Here is a 21067-nt window from a genome sequence, read left to right as displayed (position 1 = left end):
CAGTGTCGAGGCCAATGTTGGACTTCTTGCCTGACATATCCCTTCAGCCACAACAACGTTGCAACGCTATTCCAAGCATTGCGACACTACCCCGTATTTTTTCTATAAATTCACCTCTTCGTTTAGGGAAAAGATTATGCTGAAAAGGCTAAAAATGCTAAAAAAAAAACCTTGTTATTCTTCCATGGAGGCCGAGGAGAGGCCTGGACTTTCTCCTTTTCCTTTATGTTTTCAGTATCATTAGGTTAGATTTATTTTATTTTTGGATTACGAACATGTACTAGAACGTATCTCGTCGGTTTATCTATGAATCGATGAGGTAATCTTTCATTTAGTTCTTGGATCAACGTTCTTTGTATTTTGATGAGTTTTCAGTTCAATTTTTATGTTTTAATCCAGAGTTATGTTTTCTTTAAATCTTGTTTAATCTAGACTTGCTTTGATGTGTTGGATTGACGCCCCTATCATGATCGCATGTCTTAGCTAGTTACATTCAAGCTCGCACGTATCCTAATAATCGTCCATGCTTTGAATTTACCCTTGTAGTACAAATTAGGTGAGCATGCTTAGGTTTTAAGTTGGTCTTGAATCTTTGCATCACACGTTTAATGTAGATTTAAGAAATAAATTGATTATTTGAACACGGTTTTCCTGACACTTAATCAACATAGTTGAATCCTAAATCTTAATGCATGTGTTTCTAGTTCCTTATGGCTGCTGAGGACCCAATTCCATTTAGGAGCATGTAGGTTAGTTAGGGCATGGCTTTCCAGCCTTAATTACGAATTAGGATGCTTGACTGGTTCGGATTAATTGATTTTCGGGCTTATAAAGATTAGTTAATTCGTATCGATTGAGTAGCTATGCATGTATAATTCGAATATATGATATTTTGGTTGAAAACAGATTTAATTTACATTGAACGACTACTTGATCCGAGAGCCACACGAATCCATTACCGTTTCATATATTCATTACACTTTACTTTATCTTGCATGTTTTCAATTTAAAACCAAAAACCAAACCTCGTTTTTACTATTTTTCCACGGTCAAATCTAACCCAAAAGAAATTAATTCTTCGTTTCTCTATGGTTCGACCCTACACTTACTACTGTTGCTACATTTTAGTAGTAATAAGAGTAGTTCGGTAATTTTACAAATTTTCTTTTGTTTCAGTTTGGAGTTGAATTAACAACACTGATCCCCGATCCGAGCATAGTCCTAGTCCGACAAGATGGCCCTCGGACACTTTAGCCGTGAGGGCCTTCCTAAATGGATTAGCAAGATTATCTTCAAAGGCTATCTGTGTGACTATCACGTCTCTTCTGTGTACTATCTCCCGAATGAAATGGTACTTTTTCTCGATTTATTTCTCGCATTTATGGCTTCTTGGTTCCTTTGAATTGGCAACTATTCCACTGTTATCACAATACAGAGTGATAGGCAGATGCATATTGGGAACCACTTCCTAATCTGACAGGAACTTTCATGGCCATACGGATTCTTTAGCTACTTCACATGCAGCTACATATTTAGTTCCATCATGGAGTTCATGATACGACTCTGTTTGATGTTTCTCCACACTATAGCTCTTCCATTAAGAGTGATAACTGGTCCCAAAGTAGATTTTCTAGAATCTACATCAGTCTGAAAATCAAAATCAGTATATCCAGTAAGGATCAAATGCTTAGGCCCATACACGAGCATACAGTCCCTCGTTCTCCGGAGGTACTTGAGGATGCTCTTAACAGCAGTCTAATGACTGTGTTCAGGGTTGAACTAGAACCTATTGACAATTCCAACTGTAAAGCATATGTCAGGATGTGTACACAGCATAACATACATCAGACTCCCAACTGCAGATGCATATGGAATTATTTTCATTTCTCAACTTCTTGAGGTGTCTCAGGACACTATTCCTTGATAAATGAATTCTATGTCTAAAAGGTAACATACTCTTTTTGAATTTTGAATATTATATCTTGACAACATCTTGTCAATATAAGATGCTTAAGATAGTGCTAGCGTTCTGTTCTTGTGATTCTGAACAATTTGGATTCCAAGAACGTACTGTGTATTTCCTAAATCTTTCATTTGGAATTGAAATGCTAGCCATCTTTTAACATCAACAAGAAAACTTGTCTCATTCTCATTGAGCAGAATATCATCAACATAAAGAACCAGGAAAGCTACAGTTTTGTTGACTAATTTCTTGTAAACACAAGGTTTGTCAACATTTTGCTCAAAGGCATAAGATTTTATTGTAGTGTCAAATCTTATATTCCAGGATCTAGATGCTTGTTTTAATTTATAAATGGATTTTTTAAGCCTGCAAAAAAATTTCTTTTGACTCTGTTCAATAAACCCTTCTGGTTGAGACATAAATACTTTCATCAAGACGGCCATTTAAAAAGGTCGTCTTGACAATCATTTGTCATATTTCATAGACATAAAAATGCGGCAATGGATGAAAGTATTCTTATAGATTTTATCATGGTAACAGGAGAGAAGGTTTCTTCATAGTCTACCCCCTCTCTTTAGGTAAAACCTTTTCCCACGAGTCTAGTTTTATAGGTCTGCACCTTACTAGTTTGGTCTCACTTTTTCTTGTAGATCCACTTGCAACCAATGGGTTTGACCCCATCTAGTTGATCGACAAGTTCCCAGACAGAATTGAAGTACATTGACTCCATTTTTAGGTCCATGGCTTCAATCCATCGATCTTTATCTACATCTTCCATTGCCTGTTTAAAGGTTAATGGATCATCTAAGTCATATCATATATGATGACATGAGTTTTTGCTAAACCCATGTATCAATCAGGTTGTCATACAATCCTCCCACTATGTCGAGGCATTCTCAACTCTTGAGAAGGATGTGATGGAGTAACAATTGTTGTTGGTGGACTAACTTGATCAATAACTCTTATTGAATTTGTAGTTTCTCCGGATATTTCATTGAATACTAGTTTACTGCAAGGTTGTTGATGATTCCTAATATGATCTTCTTCTAAGAATGTAGCATTTGTCGATACAAATACTTTATCTTCTTGACGATCATAAAAAAATCCACCTTTTGTTTCTTTAGGGTATCCTACAAATAGGCATAATTTTGAACGTTGTTCCAATTTCTTAAGGTTTTTCATAACACGTGTGCTGGGCATCCCCTAATTCTGAAGTGATGTAAAATACCTTTACGTCCTCTCCATAATTCATATGGTATTTCTGAAACACTTTTTAAAGGAAACCATGTTCAAAATATATACCGTAGTCTGTACTGCATACCCCCAAAAAGATTGAGGTAATTGAGCGTAACTCATTAATGAACAAACCATGTCCAACAAGGTTCGATTTCTCCTTTCTGCCACACCATTTTGTTGTGGTGTTCTAGGCACTGTGAGTTGGGACCGAATTCCATGATCTACTAGATAGTTCTGAAATTGTAAATCCATATATTCACCACCTCGATCTGATCAAAGTATTTTGATTCTCTTACCTAATAAGTTTTCAACTTCTGTCTTAAATTCTTTGAACTTTTCAAGAGTTTTAGACTTATGACTCATTAGGTAAATATAGCCATATCTTGAATAATCATCAACAAATTTGACGAAATATTCATATCCTCCTCGAGCTTTAACATTCATTGGACCACAAAGGTCTGAATGTATAAATTCTAGGGTTTTTCTAGCTCTAAGACCTTTTCCTATAAAAGAACTTTTGGTCATCTTACCCCCAAGACATGATTGACACGGAAGCAATGAATTGTCTTCTAACTGATTTAGATGATCATTTTTTACCAGTCTCTCAATCTTGTTGAGATTTATGTGACCAAGTCTTAAGTGCCAAAAATAGGCGTTGGGAGAAACCTTTCGTCTTTTATTTTGAGTTTCTACCATTTTAAACATCTCTATATTTATGGCTTTTCCTTTAGTTGGTTTTAATATATACAAGTTATTTTCAAGTCTAGCAGAACAAACATGAACACCTCTTGAACTAATGAACACTTCATTAATATCAAAGATTACTTTGTACATATTTTTTAGCAGACAAGACATAGAGATTAAGTTCCTTTTCATTTTAGGTACATAATATACATTTTCAAGTAAAATGTAAGCATGTATGAAATATAACTTGACGTCTCCCACTGCTTCTGCTGAAATGACTTCATCCATTCCCACCTTGAAAGTCATTTCATTCTGATAGCTATGTTCAAGAACTAGTTTCCTGGAAAAAAAATGCAAATATGGTTAGTGGTGTCTGAATCTAGTATCCAGGTTAAGTGAGAACTTTCCACTAAACATGTTTCTACCACAAGTAAATTGGATTTACCTTGGTTTGCCTTTTCAGCTCTCTTTTCAGCAAGATGCTGCAGGCAATTGCATTTTCAATGCTCGTCTTCATTGCAATGGAAACATTTTTCTTTTGGTGTTTTATTCTTGCTTTTCTTTGCAAGGGCTTTCTTCTTTCCTTTTCCTTTCTTCTTCATCTGAATACTCTTATCCTTAGAAGAATGAGACTTCTTTTTCTCTTAGGGTTTTGTTCCAGACGAAGATCCCTTAAGAGATTTCTTCTGTGAAACAACATTTACTTTACTTTCCTTGTTTTTCATCAAGGATTGATAAGCCTGTAGTTCATTCAGAAGAGTGGTCAAATTGTAATAAATCTTATTCTTTACAGCATTAGTACAAAATGTCCAAAAGCTCTTCGGAAGAGATTCCATTATCATACTAATTTGACTCCTTTCGTGGGTTGTAAAGGGGTACCATTGGTCATTTCTTAAGATCTCCCTTCTTATTTTAGCCTTCATATATATTTTCAAACATTGTTTCAGAGATAACAACCAATAATTTTAAATCATAAATCCTAAATATAATACTTTAATAAAATACAAATAAATTACCCAACTATTTAAAAGCCTGTGTTTTAAAAAAGAAACTTACTTACAGTCATCATTTATAGATTTTATTTGTGAAATGCTCAAAATTGATGAAAATAAACACATCTCTTCTGTAACAAACACATTCCGAAAGTTTTTTTCTTTAGCCACTTTTTGATCCTTTTCTAAAGGGGTAATATTAATCATTTTTTGTCGATTTGAAAAGATATCATTTGCTATTTCTAAAGAACTCCCTTTTGTTTTAGTTTTTGTATATATTTTCAAAATTTGTTCCAGCGATAAAACCAAGATTTTAAATCATAATTGTTTAGATTGGCAAAAAAACAACAATATTAATGGAAGCTCAAGTCCGACATGGTTTATAATATCATGAATCATATTATGCGTGTTAGTAGGACTACTAACTGAGTATTCTCAATATTCACTACACCCCACAGCCCACCAAATAATAACAAAGTACAAGGCGAGTGAGGGATTTTCTACATTAGAGTTGTTCAATTTTCATGTAATATAATTTATTTATTTTATTATTATATTTTATAATTTTTTAATGAAAGGATAATTTTGAGTACAACTTACACTCAAAAGAAATAACACTTAGGCCATGTTTACCAATCTATAATCAAAGTTGGTGTAATCATAATAAAATTCTATTGATAAATCAACCGTAATAAATTACAATCGCAAACATTATTAGATTATTTTTTTCATCACGTTTACTTAAAGTCACAAAATTGTCACGTTTATTGTTATCGTCTGTTAAGATTAAACGATAATGATAATAATAACAGAAAGTGTGATAGATTCATAATCCTCGTACCGTAAACAATATTGGTGAAGGTAGTAGATCCCACATTTTTCAAATACAATCAAACTGCAAACTTTCTTTCCTCAATCGAATTGTGCATCTTGATTACAAATTTGGAAGTGGATCCTGCAGTTTCTTATAATTAAGGAAATAGGTACACAACAAACGTAATCAAATGAGACCCACTTTTCAAACTACCATTAATTTATTATCTATCACCTGAGTAAAGTAGCCCTAATTGAGACATTGCGTAAAAAAATACAGTGGATTATTTGGATCCCTACGCTTTTTTGCACACAAAGGGCAGCAATGAGTTGGAGAAAGCCATAGACCTAACCTGAAACCACCATTCTGATGGGTTTCCAAAGCAATGGCCAGGAAAAACAATACATAAAAATCCATAATAAAAAGTAAATGAGAAATGGGGTAAGCTTAATATATATTTAGTCAAATATCCGCTAAACCATAGACACAGACAGACAAAGAAGGGGGAAAGGGCCTAAGACTTGAGTAAAAAATGCTAACAATTGCTATTTACAAAGGACGGCTTTGGTTGAGATGTATCAAGTACTTTCACTCATTCCAAAGATTTAAGAAGCCTGAATAATGCCGCCGCTTCTCTAATCCGAGAGAATTCGATGCAGAAAGCTTGAACTTCGATGAAAAGATCTTTGACTGCAACCAAACCCAAATCGCTGAATTTAGCAGACTATAGCTGCAGTTACTCGAAGTGTTTATCAAATAATTAACAAGCTACTAAGTTGGAATTGTCTTCCATTCCAAGGTATCAAGAACTGGTATTGAAAAGAAAAGAAATAGAAGGCAGGGGCTTAAAATTATAACAATCTTATAACAGGAAATTAAAGAACTGTACGTTTTTGCATACTGAAAAAGCAACGCTCTGTTTCAAAATGATGGTGATACTATAAATAATAAAGCGTGCCCTCATAAGAGCTCTGAGCCAAGCTATCCAAAGAGATCGCAACTCTTATTGACAGCTTATACGGATGTTATATGATAGGACTATTATCCAAAAAAGATTAGATTCTTCCTTTGGGAAATCTCTCACAAGGCAATGCTATCATACATATCATGGTTAGCATATCATGGTTATCTCCCCAAGCCAAATTTCCCTTCACTGCCCATTTGCTTGCCTATTCAGAGGTAGATTTTAAATTCCTGCGCTAATAGTTCCCAGATGACTATCTATTGTACTTCATTGGACATTGGAAAGCAAAGGGACTAGAAGTGAACTCCCAAAGTATAAGGACCAAAATGGTATTTTAACCTTAAAAAAAAAATGAGTACAATACTAGTTAATATTAGGTAGCAAACATCATATAGGTACAAATCCATTCACATCACATAAGAGATGATACTTATTTGACAATTCTAGACTCTTCCAATCAGATTCCAGTATTTGTATCTCTCGTTAGAAAGATATATGCAAAGATGTCAAAGAAAACAAAGGTTGTAGAAGAAATCACAAACCAACTACTATAGGATAGAATGAACTACATTCTTAGAAGTGAAGAATACATATAATCACTTCAATTCAAGCAGCATGAGAGGAACTTACCATTGATGATGTTATTTCGAATTAGACTCTGTAGAAAAACACATACAAGTCGAACTAATCTGTTCTGCATGTACTTATCCTGGGGAAAAAATAAAAAATAAAAAAGTTTAATATCTTAAAGATGTTAAACCAAAACTAGCATATTGCAATCGGTAAATTCCTCCTCCCTCAATTAAATATAAAAGGCATTTGAGAACCAAACAGAAAAAAAAAAAAAAAAAAAAAAAAAAAAAAAAAAAAAAAAAAAAAAAAAAAAAAAAAAAAAAAAAAAAAAAAAAACTTAAGAAATAATTTTTTAATTATTAAATTAAATTTTTTTTATTTAAAAAAAATATAAATAAAATACAAATAAAAAAACCTATTGACCGGTTGACCCAAATAAAACTATTGCTCTTGTTACCCGTAGTGGAGGCTTATATACAATAATACGATCCCCTTAACAGTTTCTCCCCAATATCATATTTCTAAGGTACACATTGTAATGGGCACATGCAAACTATGGAAGGAAAATTAGAGAGTTTGAGGAATTAAAAACTCCAGAAATTCTGCCGGTGTTTTCTTTCTAAACACTTCTGGTTGTTTCCCTTTCTAAACACACACACACAGAATATTGTTTACCAAAAACGGCTTTTGATACCAAAATAAATCTTAATTGAGAGCCCATTGAGAAGCATCAAAATGCACTAAGTTCCAAATATCCTCCGATGATCTCTCCCTAAGAACAATCTCCTATTATTTTCCAACAAAATAAACCGCATAAGTAAAGAAACCAGTCTGCCAAAGAACCCTCCCCTAAAAGGGATCCTGAAAAACCTTCTCCGCCACCCCTCCCATAAAATGGAGTCCTCAAAAACCTACTCCAGCATCTCACATACAGTTCATACATAGGGACAAAATTGAACCCCTACCAAAGACACCTCCATACTCATGATGGTAAAAGGACATAACAACAATACATGATTTAGGTCATCAACTTCGCTCTGACAAAGAACACATTAATTTGAGCCTAAGACACGAGACGAGGCTATCCCCGCAAGCATAATCCTTTCCAAGGGGCAACCAACAAAGCAAATAGTCCCTTGAACCGTTAGGATCCTTACGTTTTCATCTTTAATGATGTTTCCATATTTAATGGAAAAAGCTTTTCATCTCTGAAAACATAAGAACAAATGATTCAAATAAGAGAATAGAGTTCATGAAAGTAACATTTCTTCAAGAGCCAACACTTGCAAGAAAATGAAGACTTAAAACCTCAAATGTTGAAAACTCAAATGAGTAATAAAAGCACATACTTTAATGCCCTCACACGATGATATACAATTAGTGATGTACATGTGTATGAACTCAGAGGGAAGTTCAACCGCTGTCGTTAGCCTGTTGACAACTTCCATAGAGTGTAAACTCATGTCCATGTTAACTAGTACAGTAAAGTACCTGCAATAAAAAGGTGTAATGATGAATACAGGGAAAAAGTCCAGGAAGAAAGTATCCCAGGACACAACCAAAAACAAGTCAACATGTGGATTAAAATCCATACTCTGCAATTTCAGGGGAATTAATCAATTTCTTTAGAACTTCAACTGCAATAAGAGGATTGTTTTCCACCAGTTCCTAATGATAAGAAGAAGAATATAAAAAAGATGAGGTAGACCAACATCTTTTCTAATGAAATCAACTAAGAGATCATCCAAACACATACAGGAAGCTTTCGGGGTGTCAGTCCACAATGATATACAAGCTTTGGGTCATTTGCCAACTCCACCACCACTTGCTGGTCTCAACCAAAGAACTAGCAGTTAGTCATTTCATCTTTTTGCAAGGAAAAAGAATTCATGTGAAAGTTAACAAAGTAACTGCAGGACTTGAACCTCTACCTCTTGTTGCGCAGGAATAAGAGGTCCCTTCAGAGCTTTTGCAATTAAGTCCCTCACAGCTGCACCTCTACTAGTGTCAACACACATTCTATGATCCCATAAAAGTTCACGATGATCGTCAAGGTTCAACCAAACTAACTGTAAAGGAGCTTTCCCAAGTATAAATCAGGTGTGCTCTATTCTATCTAAACCACACATGTTATTTCAAAAAGAGAAATAAAATGTGTCACCTCTCCATTCTGTATCGGAAGCCTTGGTGGAAGAGGCCGAATCCACTCAGGACTTGATCCCTGAAGTGACAAATTGGACAGTAACCCCAGCAATGTCTTATCTCTCTCTCCAGATCCCACTTTAGGCACCACTCCAGGTAGCAGGTCGAACCTAAGATGTCGAACATCATATAAATAACAAAATGAAAATAGTAAGTTAGTGCAGAGGCTTGATCTTTGATGTAGCCTAAAGAGATAAAAGGAGAACTTTCTCCAAAAATCAAATCAGCCTTTATTATGAATCAAAAGTTATCAATACAAGAAGACAATTACTTGATTTAGAGAGAATTGAAAAGCAAATTAATCCTAATCCTAATTAATAAAAGAAACTAATCCTAATCCTAATAAATCAAAGAAACTAATCCTAATTCTAATCAATCAAGGAAACTAATTTTGATCCTAATCAATCAAGGATTTGATCAAGATACCAAAAATTACTATAATCATACCACATTATTCTATCCTTCCCAAAAGAAACTCATCCTCAAGTTTCAAAAAGAAATTGAAGATTACAAAAAATAAAATATGATAAAAAGAAGCATCTCTGACATTAAAATACGTTGAAAAACGTAAAAGAAATTCATCTTCAAGCTGATTGAGCACAGATAATAGTGTGGCTTGAGGAAAAAATTGTCCAATCAAGTAAGGTTGAAAATCAGTTTAGTTAATTCTATAAAAAGTTTAGAATTGGTTGGTTTATATTTTGGCTTGGTTGGATTACCAAAGTCGGGTCAAGTTGTGCGAATTGTGGGGCCAAAGTGAAGAGAACTGGTTAGAGATCGGGTTTATGGTGTTCGGGCAAAAAGACTCATCATGCTTGTAAGATCAGAGGTTCCAATTTCTTCCTTCTCGACTTCTTTGTCTTTGCATGCAACAAACGTAGGTGAATTTGTGTAGGAACCTTAAAATCCTTGGTTTGGGTTGCAGAAGTAATTGGTTGAAAATAGTCGCACAATTTTTCCCTACAAACATGTTTCCATCTTCTTGTCATATGCAATAACACAAGGTTTTGTCAATTGATTCTTTCCCCTCCTTGACTCCTGCAACTTTATTTAACAAGTTTAATTCACCTTTGTCTTTGGTCGTGTCGCATTTGTTTTTACTTGAATTTGTTTCATTTGTCTCTTCTTCCTCTCCTCCTTCTCCTCCTCCATCGTATGCCTTTTCTTCTTCTTGTGTGCAATTGGTCTTCCCTTTCAATTTGGCTTGCTTGAATTCACCTGTGGGCTTCAACCGTGATTCGTTGGATTTTTCTTGTGTAAATTCACAGCTTTGAGTGATTTTCCGCCTTTCTTGAACTTTCCCCAGAAGACCCCAAATTTCATCCATTCCCTTCCAAAAGTTTTCTTGATAGATGTACTTATTTGAATATTTCTGTTTTCTTGAAAATGTTTCGACCTCCGTATTGGTGTTGAAATGATTTAGAGGTGTTCTTTGATGTTGGTCATAATAAATTCTTCTTTGATGTTGGTCATAATAAATTCTTTTACACTCTGAATCATTTTTTGAATCATCTAACTCCCAATTCTTGCGTTGATTTCTCAAAAAACTGATTTATTTGGACCGTCTAGCTCTTTGTTGATAATGTCCCCTTGTTATTCCGTTCCAAACTGCATTAGAATCTTCATTTGAATAGCTAGAAAAGAATCATTATAATCAAATTTTCAATGTGGATAATGATAGGTTCTTTGAAAAATCGAGAACGAACAAAATCATTATATATGAAATTCTTCTTCTGAATCACTTGAATCAGAATTCCAGCACTGCTTTTGGGAGCAAATTTGACTTTCTTGCCTATACCAACTGCTATATTTTTCTACGGCGTTTTCCTTGATTGGTAATAGTCCATTCATACAAAATCTTGAAAAAAAATTCAATATCTTCTTTCTTTTCTAGAATTTAAAGGGTTCCCCTATATAGATGTGAACTGCTCAACAACAAGCATAGCTCATGAAGCTCCCTCTTGCGATTGGCATCGTCAAGAGTTTCCCGATCTTCCACCAATCAGTCAATGTTGGCCCAAACGGCTGCTATAATACCAAATTGATGTAGCCTAAAGAGATAAAAAGAGAACTTTCTCCAAAAATCAAATCAAAGTCAATCAAAAGTTATCAATACAAAAAGACAACTACTCTAGTTATAGAGAACTGAAAAGTAACCTAATCATAATCCTAATTCGTAAAAAAAACTAACCCTAATCCTAATAAACGAAAGAAACTAATCCTAATCTTGATTCTAATCAATCAACAATTTGATCAAGATACCATAAGTTACTATAATCCTACCACATCCATCTTCAACACATAAATCATTGATACGAGAACTCAAAGAAGGGGGGAGGGAGAACTCATACTCTGTGGAGTTTGAATCACAACCCAGTGGGACATCAGGATCTGGCACCACACTTCTCACAGAACAATCTTTCAAAAAGCAATCAAACGATTGCGCTTGAACTTTATCACAAAACTGTTGCTGCAATTGCTCTAGCTGAGGGAAAGCCTGGAATAGAAAATAAGAAGTAAAGAACCTTGGCATCAAATGGATATTACAAATTTGATTCTCCCCACAATTGAACTTGTCGGTGGAACTCTTGAGGATCTTTCTATAGACAAACTAAAAGGAAAATTATATTCATGTTGACTTCAATGTCTTACATGCAATGAAGGGTCGAAACCTTTAATGTAATCTGAAGCAGTCTGTTTCAGGAACTGCAAGACAGAAATCCTCATCAAGATTCATACAAGGAGAATTAAATACATGAAACTTAGCATAGGAATATTGCTACATACTAAAATAAGATTAGTACAGATAAACTCAACAAAATTAGCATTCTGTGCTCGAAGTTCACATTGAAAAAGTAATAAACTAGATGCGCAGAACAAGACTAATTTCACAAGGGTTTGATGGGAAATTAGTCTCCTTTTTTCCGTAATAATCTAATATATAGTATCTCTGAAATCTATTACACTACGAAATAATGAAGAAAGAAAAGGATGACCTAAAGCTTCCACGTGTTAGCATCACTTCAAAGAGCTTATTCAGTAATCCCGTAGCAGCTCAACTTACTGAGTGCATTATTAAAATAAAATAAATAAAAGATTTAGGTGGAAATGACAGAAAAGTTTCTAGCCACTAGATGACAACTATCCACATCGCCTGTCTTAGCCTCAGATTTCAACATAAGGCTGATGCTTCAACTACAAGGATAGGGAGGGACTGGTGAGACCTGCGTGAAGAAAAAAGGCCTATCATATACTTCAAAGAGACAATGTCCAACTAGGTAAAAATACAAAAATTATGTCCACGGATCCCTATAACATCATTTACTCTTCAATTAATATTGATTCCACTTGTCGAGACTTCTACAAATTTTCAAGCCCAAAAGTGAGGAAGATGGAAATTTTTTATATAGTTAAAATGTCCCTCACCCATCAGTTTATGTTTTTGGGTTCCCTGGTGATTTAACAAAGACCAAAATTCACGTGCAAGCTAGGTGGATAGCATTTATAGAATTTGATTTTTTCATCAAGCATGAATCTGGAAGAATCAATAGGGTAGTTGATACATTAAGCGGTAGATTTCAACTACTTCCCAATATAGGCAGAGAGATTACCCGACCTAAACTATAATCAACAGATGACTAACTTTGTTAACAAAACATTAGCATGACTGATGGATTTCTATTTTAGAATGTTAACTAATGCGCACCCATGCATCCACAGAAAATTTCAAAGGTTCTTTTGTAATCTTCAATCATATGTGTTTTTAATGCTCTTATGCTTCTTCATGTTGGTTCAAGCTTCTCCGAATTTTCAACATTCAGTGGGTCTTCTCACTCTTATTGGTACTAAGTTGGCTCCAATGGCAAATCTTCTTGTTAAAGCTCATCTGTCCGAATTATGGCTGGAAAGAACTCAGAGAACTTGTCGGAACTCTTCTTTTTCTCTGAATGATCGTTTTGATTTAGCCTGTCTCAAAGCTTCTTCTTGGTGTTCTTTATTGAAGCTCTTTGGTGGTTCTTCAGTTCAAGATATTTTTTGGAAAGTTTTCTTAGTATTGACTTGATACCCATGTTTCTTTACTAGGATACATGGTTTTGTTTTGTTCGGTCTTTCATCTTTATTTTGAGGTTTTGATTTCTTTTGTTTTGTTTGTTTTCTTATTTTTATATATCCGTGAGTGTTCGGACCAGCTTACGCACACCTTGACTAATCTCACGAGACAACTCGCCTGACCCTAGACATTTAGCGTTATGGAAACACGTATGATATTAAATCCTAGATACGCGGTCACCATGGATTGAATCCATGACCTCTTAACCCTTTGTTAAAGGGATGTTCCCTTTATTTACCACTAGATCAACCCATGATGGTTTCTTTTGTTTTGTTTGCTTAATCTATTGTATTTTGAGCATTAATCTCTTTTCATTTTCTTTTTCAAAATGGAAACAAGCCTCTTCATTAATAAAATGAAATGAGACTAATGCTCAAAATACAAGAGAATAATACAAAGAGCAAAAACGCCTAAGGATCAGGAGGTGCACTCGGACATCTCAACTAGGTTGACACCCCTTACTCACCTTCTTAAGATAAAGTTACATATCCTTTTCAGAAAATCTTCAACGATCTTGTTTTTTCTTAGAAAATGATATGAAACTTCTCATTAAGGAGATGAAAAATCTTGTTAATCTTGAAAAATCTTGAAGTTCTTTGGTTTATTTCTTAAATCTTAACTGCGGGATTTTAGCTAGACTATTTTTGGGATAGCATTGTTCTGTTATGAGCACTTCTCCAAAAGTAATTCTAATGGGTGAAATGGTCTTTTGAAGGAATTAGAACTGGACTCGTTCATTTCACATCAAAAGTGGTATTCAGAGCCCTCATGGAAGGGACTCTCCATGCTGGAAAAAGGCGCCACCAGTGTTTTAAAATGCCCAAGGCATACTAAGACACAATGACTCTCTAGAGCCTAGGCGCAAAGTGCACAAAAATGCACAAACTTTTTTGTGTGAAGCACACTATATATAAAAAATATAAAAATATATATACACTATATACATGTTTATTTACANAGGAATATTGCTACATACTAAAATAAGATTAGTAAAAAAAAAAAAAAAAAAAAAGGCATTCTGTGCTCGAAGTTCACATTGAAAAAGTAATAAACTAGATGCGCAGAACAAGACTAATTTCACAAGGGTTTGATGGGAAATTAGTCTCCTTTTTTCCGTAATAATCTAATATATAGTATCTCTGAAATCTATTACACTACGAAATAATGAAGAAAGAAAAGGATGACCTAAAGCTTCCACGTGTTAGCATCACTTCAAAGAGCTTATTCAGTAATCCCGTAGCAGCTCAACTTACTGAGTGCATTATTAAAATAAAATAAATAAAAGATTTAGGTGGAAATGACAGAAAAGTTTCTAGCCACTAGATGACAACTATCCACATCGCCTGTCTTAGCCTCAGATTTCAACATAAGGCTGATGCTTCAACTACAAGGATAGGGAGGGACTGGTGAGACCTGCGTGAAGAAAAAAGGCCTATCATATACTTCAAAGAGACAATGTCCAACTAGGTAAAAATACAAAAATTATGTCCACGGATCCCTATAACATCATTTACTCTTCAATTAATATTGATTCCACTTGTCGAGACTTCTACAAATTTTCAAGCCCAAAAGTGAGGAAGATGGAAATTTTTTATATAGTTAAAATGTCCCTCACCCATCAGTTTATGTTTTTGGGTTCCCTGGTGATTTAACAAAGACCAAAATTCACGTGCAAGCTAGGTGGATAGCATTTATAGAATTTGATTTTTTCATCAAGCATGAATCTGGAAGAATCAATAGGGTAGTTGATACATTAAGCGGTAGATTTCAACTACTTCCCAATATAGGCAGAGAGATTACCCGACCTAAACTATAATCAACAGATGACTAACTTTGTTAACAAAACATTAGCATGACTGATGGATTTCTATTTTAGAATGTTAACTAATGCGCACCCATGCATCCACAGAAAATTTCAAAGGTTCTTTTGTAATCTTCAATCATATGTGTTTTTAATGCTCTTATGCTTCTTCATGTTGGTTCAAGCTTCTCCGAATTTTCAACATTCAGTGGGTCTTCTCACTCTTATTGGTACTAAGTTGGCTCCAATGGCAAATCTTCTTGTTAAAGCTCATCTGTCCGAATTATGGCTGGAAAGAACTCAGAGAACTTGTCGGAACTCTTCTTTTTCTCTGAATGATCGTTTTGATTTAGCCTGTCTCAAAGCTTCTTCTTGGTGTTCTTTATTGAAGCTCTTTGGTGGTTCTTCAGTTCAAGATATTTTTTGGAAAGTTTTCTTAGTATTGACTTGATACCCATGTTTCTTTACTAGGATACATGGTTTTGTTTTGTTCGGTCTTTCATCTTTATTTTGAGGTTTTGATTTCTTTTGTTTTGTTTGTTTTCTTATTTTTATATATCCGTGAGTGTTCGGACCAGCTTACGCACACCTTGACTAATCTCACGAGACAACTCGCCTGACCCTAGACATTTAGCGTTATGGAAACACGTATGATATTAAATCCTAGATACGCGGTCACCATGGATTGAATCCATGACCTCTTAACCCTTTGTTAAAGGGATGTTCCCTTTATTTACCACTAGATCAACCCATGATGGTTTCTTTTGTTTTGTTTGCTTAATCTATTGTATTTTGAGCATTAATCTCTTTTCATTTTCTTTTTCAAAATGGAAACAAGCCTCTTCATTAATAAAATGAAATGAGACTAATGCTCAAAATACAAGAGAATAATACAAAGAGCAAAAACGCCTAAGGATCAGGAGGTGCACTCGGACATCTCAACTAGGTTGACACCCCTTACTCACCTTCTTAAGATAAAGTTACATATCCTTTTCAGAAAATCTTCAACGATCTTGTTTTTTCTTAGAAAATGATATGAAACTTCTCATTAAGGAGATGAAAAATCTTGTTAATCTTGAAAAATCTTGAAGTTCTTTGGTTTATTTCTTAAATCTTAACTGCGGGATTTTAGCTAGACTATTTTTGGGATAGCATTGTTCTGTTATGAGCACTTCTCCAAAAGTAATTCTAATGGGTGAAATGGTCTTTTGAAGGAATTAGAACTGGACTCGTTCATTTCACATCAAAAGTGGTATTCAGAGCCCTCATGGAAGGGACTCTCCATGCTGGAAAAAGGCGCCACCAGTGTTTTAAAATGCCCAAGGCATACTAAGACACAATGACTCTCTAGAGCCTAGGCGCAAAGTGCACAAAAATGCACAAACTTTTTTGTGTGAAGCACACTATATATAAAAAATATAAAAATATATATACACTATATACATGTTTATTTACACAACCAAAACATAGATAGATAGAAATGTGACTTAAAAGAAGGATATTAAAAATAAATAAATAAAAGATAGATAAGATTTAAATATTAGTCATTGTCATTCAACACCAAGTTAAATAAAACGACACAAAAACAATCACAAATACAATTCTAAAATCCTAAATATCGAACTCATCTTCACTAAATAGGTCTTCATCTTCATTCTCTCCATCATTCGACTTATAACCATCTATATCTTCTTCGTCAGTCTCATAATCATCCAAATTAATTGATGTGGGGGTGGGTTGGGACGGTGGTTGTGTGGAAGATGAACATGAACATGAAGCGTTAGTCTTAGACTTAGTTTCTAAGGTACTAGCTCTAGAACAATAGGCAAGTTCTTTTGCTCCAGCAACTCTTGAAACATCGCCCCATGTTAAAGAATCGTCGTCGAAAACAAGATCACCATCCTCCTCAGAATCGTCATCCATTCTTCCAATCAACCACCTATCATCTATCTCTTTTCAAGAGATAGGGTCGACGATGTCCCGAATATTATATCGACGCTTCAATGCTCTATTATATTTTATGAATACTAAGTCATTCAGACAACTTTGAGCAAGTCTATTCCTTTTCTTACTATGAAGCTGCAAGTATACACAATAAAAATTTCATTGTCAACTTCAATTACATTCACATCCAGAGGCACTACAAATAACAAAAGATACCTAACCTGTTCAAAAACACTCCAATTACATTCATAAAGGCACTACAAGTGAGACCTAAATTTCTCACAACAAATTTTTGCAAGTTTGGAGTTGATTGTCCGAAATGATCCCACCATTCTACTATAGATCAAAATTGTATTAGTAGCTTTCAATTCGAAATGATATCTCAATGTACTTTAATCAAAGACTTAAAGTTAACGTTTTCCTGGAGATATTTTGTCTCTCTGTCTTATTGCTAAAGACTGTCCAAATAGTCCTTCAACTTTCTTGTATTTGGTTAGCTCTCCAAGTATCTTGTCTTGAATGTCCAAGAACAATGCAACTGAAGCTCCCATCGGCGATCAATTATTGTAAAAATATCTTTGTACTTTTCTTCCTTACCCATCGAAGGATTTGGCAATAGCCTCCTTAGCTCTATCCATAGCCTTATAAATGTATCCCATAGGAGGCTTCATCTCGCCATCCACCAACCTAAGTACTCGCAATAAAGGGTCGGATACTTTAAGAAACATCTTTCTCAAATTGTTTTTCTTGTTGTTCTTTGCTCCATTGGCTGCTTTTCCACTCGTCCGAAGTAAACATCTTTCTCAAATTGTTTTTCTGACGATGTAAACTTGATAATGTTATGCAAGTTGTAGCAAAGCAAGTCTTAGTTGGTCTAACTCCTTTTGATTAATTGCCTCATCATGTTTAACAATCTGGGACAAACGTAAATGAAATTGCTAACCTCCATGCCTCTTTTCAGCGTTTTACGAATATGTGGGAACTTGTATATATCCTCCAACATCAAATCCATGCAATGAGCAGCACATGGAGACCAAATTAATTGTGGTAGTTTTGCTTCGAACAATCTCCCTATTAACAAAGTAAAATAAGAACATATTTAGGCTTCTTAAATGTGTAAGAACAAGCGTAAGACTAACAAAATTTAAGAAAGAGTTAGTACTTTGCATTCTTGCCTGCCATAACATTTGTTGAGGCACTATCTGTAACAACTTGTGTGACATTGGCTTCTCCAATGCGTTCTACAAAATTGTCGAGTAACTCAAATATTTTCTTTTCATCCTTCACATAAGACGAAGCATTGATAATCTCAATAAACATGGTGCCTTTAGAACTATTAACTAAAAAGTTAATTAATGTCCTATTTCTTCTATTTGTCCATCCATCCACCATAATAGTACATCCAACATTGGCCCACTCTGCCTTATGGTTCTTCATCAACTCATTTGTGGCTTCTAATACCTTTTTCAAACACAGCACTCTCAACTCATGTACGATGGTGGTTTCAATCCATGACCAAATTGCCAAATTGCTTCAATCATAGGGGCAAAGCTTTCATAATTGCAGACATTGAGAAGTATTCCCGCATCATAAAACCATCGAGCAATCCTTTGGGGATGGTGTGCCCCCTCATTTCCTTTTTGTATGCCTCATTCATTGTAGTCTGTTTTCCCTTTCCTTTGTCATTCTTTCTATTTTGCACCACATTTTCCGGGTTCGGTGTAAAATATGCATCCATTGGACCCTTTTGTCTTGGCTTCTTTGAAGCTAGTGCCACTCTTTTATTTGAATTACTTATGCACACTTCATCTTCNCTATTTTGCACCACATTTTCCGGGTTCGGTGTAAAATATGCATCCATTGGACCCTTTTGTCTTGGCTTCTTTGAAGCTAGTGCCACTCTTTTATTCGAATTAATTGTGCACACTTCATCTTCGTCCTCGTCGTCAATACCATAGTTTTCCTCATCAATGTCCACAATCAAATTTCTTTGATCTTTAATCTCCTTTTTCTTAGACATATACTCTTTAATCTCTTCCTTCACGTGATCCGAACATTTTCTACCGGCTGTGACATTTCTATAACCACCAACAAGGTGTTGTTTCATTCTAAAACTCCTCCTTTTGTTACTTTTGAACAAAATCACATACTAATGTATATACATCTTGATCATTTTGCAATTTTGCATATTTCCATGCCCGATTCTTTCTTAAACCGTCCTCAACCATCTAATTATTAGAAACTTAAATTGATTAGTAACTATCTTAAGAAATTGATCGCAAAAGTGAGGATTTGGGATTTGGGAGTCGGGACTTACCAGAATTTAGATGACGGCTGCTGTTTTGTAGAGTTTTCTTCTCTGTTTTGAAGCCTTTCTTTGTTTTTTTATGACAAAACAAAGATACTAATGTGGTAGCAAAGTAATGGTGGCTGGCAAAAAAAAAAAACAGGATTTTCTTCTGTTTTTTCTTCGGCTAGACAAACGTACGTCACACTCTGTTTTTTTTTTTTTTCTTTCTTTTAAGAGAATTTTGATAAGGCACCACCGTTGCGCCTTGCGCCTAGGCACATGCCCAGCCGCGCCTTTCAAAACACTGGGCGCCACCACCTCTGGTTAAAGAAAGATCAAAGTGGAGTTGAGACCTTCACCGCCAATCCTCTTCTCAAGAAGTAAGAACTCCAACCCAACGCTTGTTATTGGTTGAACAAGGCCTCAAAAATATCCAGCGCATCATGTGAGCATCAATGGCTGCCCAATGTACCACAGGCCAACCAAGAACGCCCAGATGATAATATAAGACCCGAGGAAGATGAAAGGGTGGACAATTTGAGAGGAACCAAAAAGAATATCGACTAACTTCATCAACAAAGATGGGAGGGAACATAATATATCCAACAACACTACAGTTCTTCCCATGAGAAGGAATAATTTGTTAACGTAAATTATGGCCTAGTTATGTTTTCCGTTCTAGTATTTTTCTTTTCTGCTATTTTCCTTATTGTATTTTTGAAGTCTATTTATTTTGTAATTCACTATATTCTAATTAAGTTAGATTATTCAAGAATATACACAAAATTCACATAGTATCAGAGTCATAGGGTTTTGTCTTATTCCACTTTAGCCAGTACCGCCTCTGTACAATCTGTGCCTCCGTTGAACGACCATCAATAGAGGCAGATCCACACTCAAATCCGCCGCTCAGGACAATCTTTGCTCCGACTCACCTCTACTTTCCAAGCTCTACAAATCGCTTGTCGTCCTATTGTCGATGCATCCACGCCCTCTAGATCTACCGTCGTCTGCCGCTGTCCCCTAAAGCATCCACCGTCGGTCCCATCTTCCTACCAATCCCATCGTCACGCACTCCTCCCAACACCGTTGCACGCCACTTGTGTAGATCAGTCGCCACTGCTCGGGAGCTCCTCATTAGTGCTCCGATTGCCAGTACCTAGATCCTGTTCACCCATGGGTCTCTCTGTTCAAGTCTCCCAATAACCAAATTTGTCTCCGTTCAAACCACACGCCCAATTACGATTCCGTCACAGTTCCATGGGCCTACTTATGCTTTTCGTCGGCCGTTTTCCACCGTTCATGGGTTTCATTCGCCTTTCCATGGGTTTCGTGAGATCAGTCTAGTTCGGTTAGACTGGTTCAATTCAGTTAGCCCAATCCAGTTCAGTTAGCATAGTTAGTTCAATTCAATCAGACCAGTTTGGTTTGCTTTGGTTCAATTCTGAGTTTTAGTCCTTGTGTTTTTCAGTTTCAGCCTATGTTCTATTTTC

General features: G+C 35.3%; 1 protein-coding gene across 4 annotated transcripts in view; it reads right to left on the bottom strand.

The window, feature by feature from the left end:
* Positions 1-5890: 5890 nt before the first annotated feature.
* LOC120088153 (CCR4-NOT transcription complex subunit 11) overlaps positions 5891-21067 on the bottom strand; it is a 31446-nt gene continuing 16269 nt past the window's right edge. The window contains exons 4-14 of one of the 4 annotated variants that reach the window (XR_005484835.1): positions 18447-18525; positions 18228-18355; positions 12081-12134; positions 11780-11925; positions 9388-9538; positions 9158-9295; positions 8983-9054; positions 8821-8894; positions 8616-8717; positions 7284-7362; positions 5891-6379 (exon numbers count right to left, since the gene is read on the bottom strand). Coding sequence is in view for 3 of the 4 variants with exons in the window: in XM_039045257.1 (XP_038901185.1) it covers positions 6282-6379; positions 7284-7362; positions 8576-8717; positions 8821-8894; positions 8983-9054; positions 9158-9295; positions 9388-9538; positions 11780-11925; positions 12081-12134; positions 18228-18355; positions 18447-18525 (1161 nt within the window). In the remaining variant the exon portion in view is untranslated. Of the gene's footprint in view, positions 6380-7283; positions 7363-8383; positions 8435-8575; positions 8718-8820; positions 8895-8982; positions 9055-9157; positions 9296-9387; positions 9539-11779; positions 11926-12080; positions 12135-18227; positions 18356-18446; positions 18526-21067 lie in introns of those variants that run through there. The other 3 variants (XM_039045257.1, XM_039045258.1, XM_039045259.1) reach the window with 3 other exon arrangements.

Source organism: Benincasa hispida, chromosome 10, assembly GCF_009727055.1.
Source record: "Benincasa hispida cultivar B227 chromosome 10, ASM972705v1, whole genome shotgun sequence".
NCBI classification, from domain to species: domain Eukaryota; kingdom Viridiplantae; phylum Streptophyta; class Magnoliopsida; order Cucurbitales; family Cucurbitaceae; genus Benincasa; species Benincasa hispida.
The sequence above is the reverse complement of the archived record's forward strand: the minus strand, read 5'-3'. Positions and strand labels throughout refer to the sequence as shown.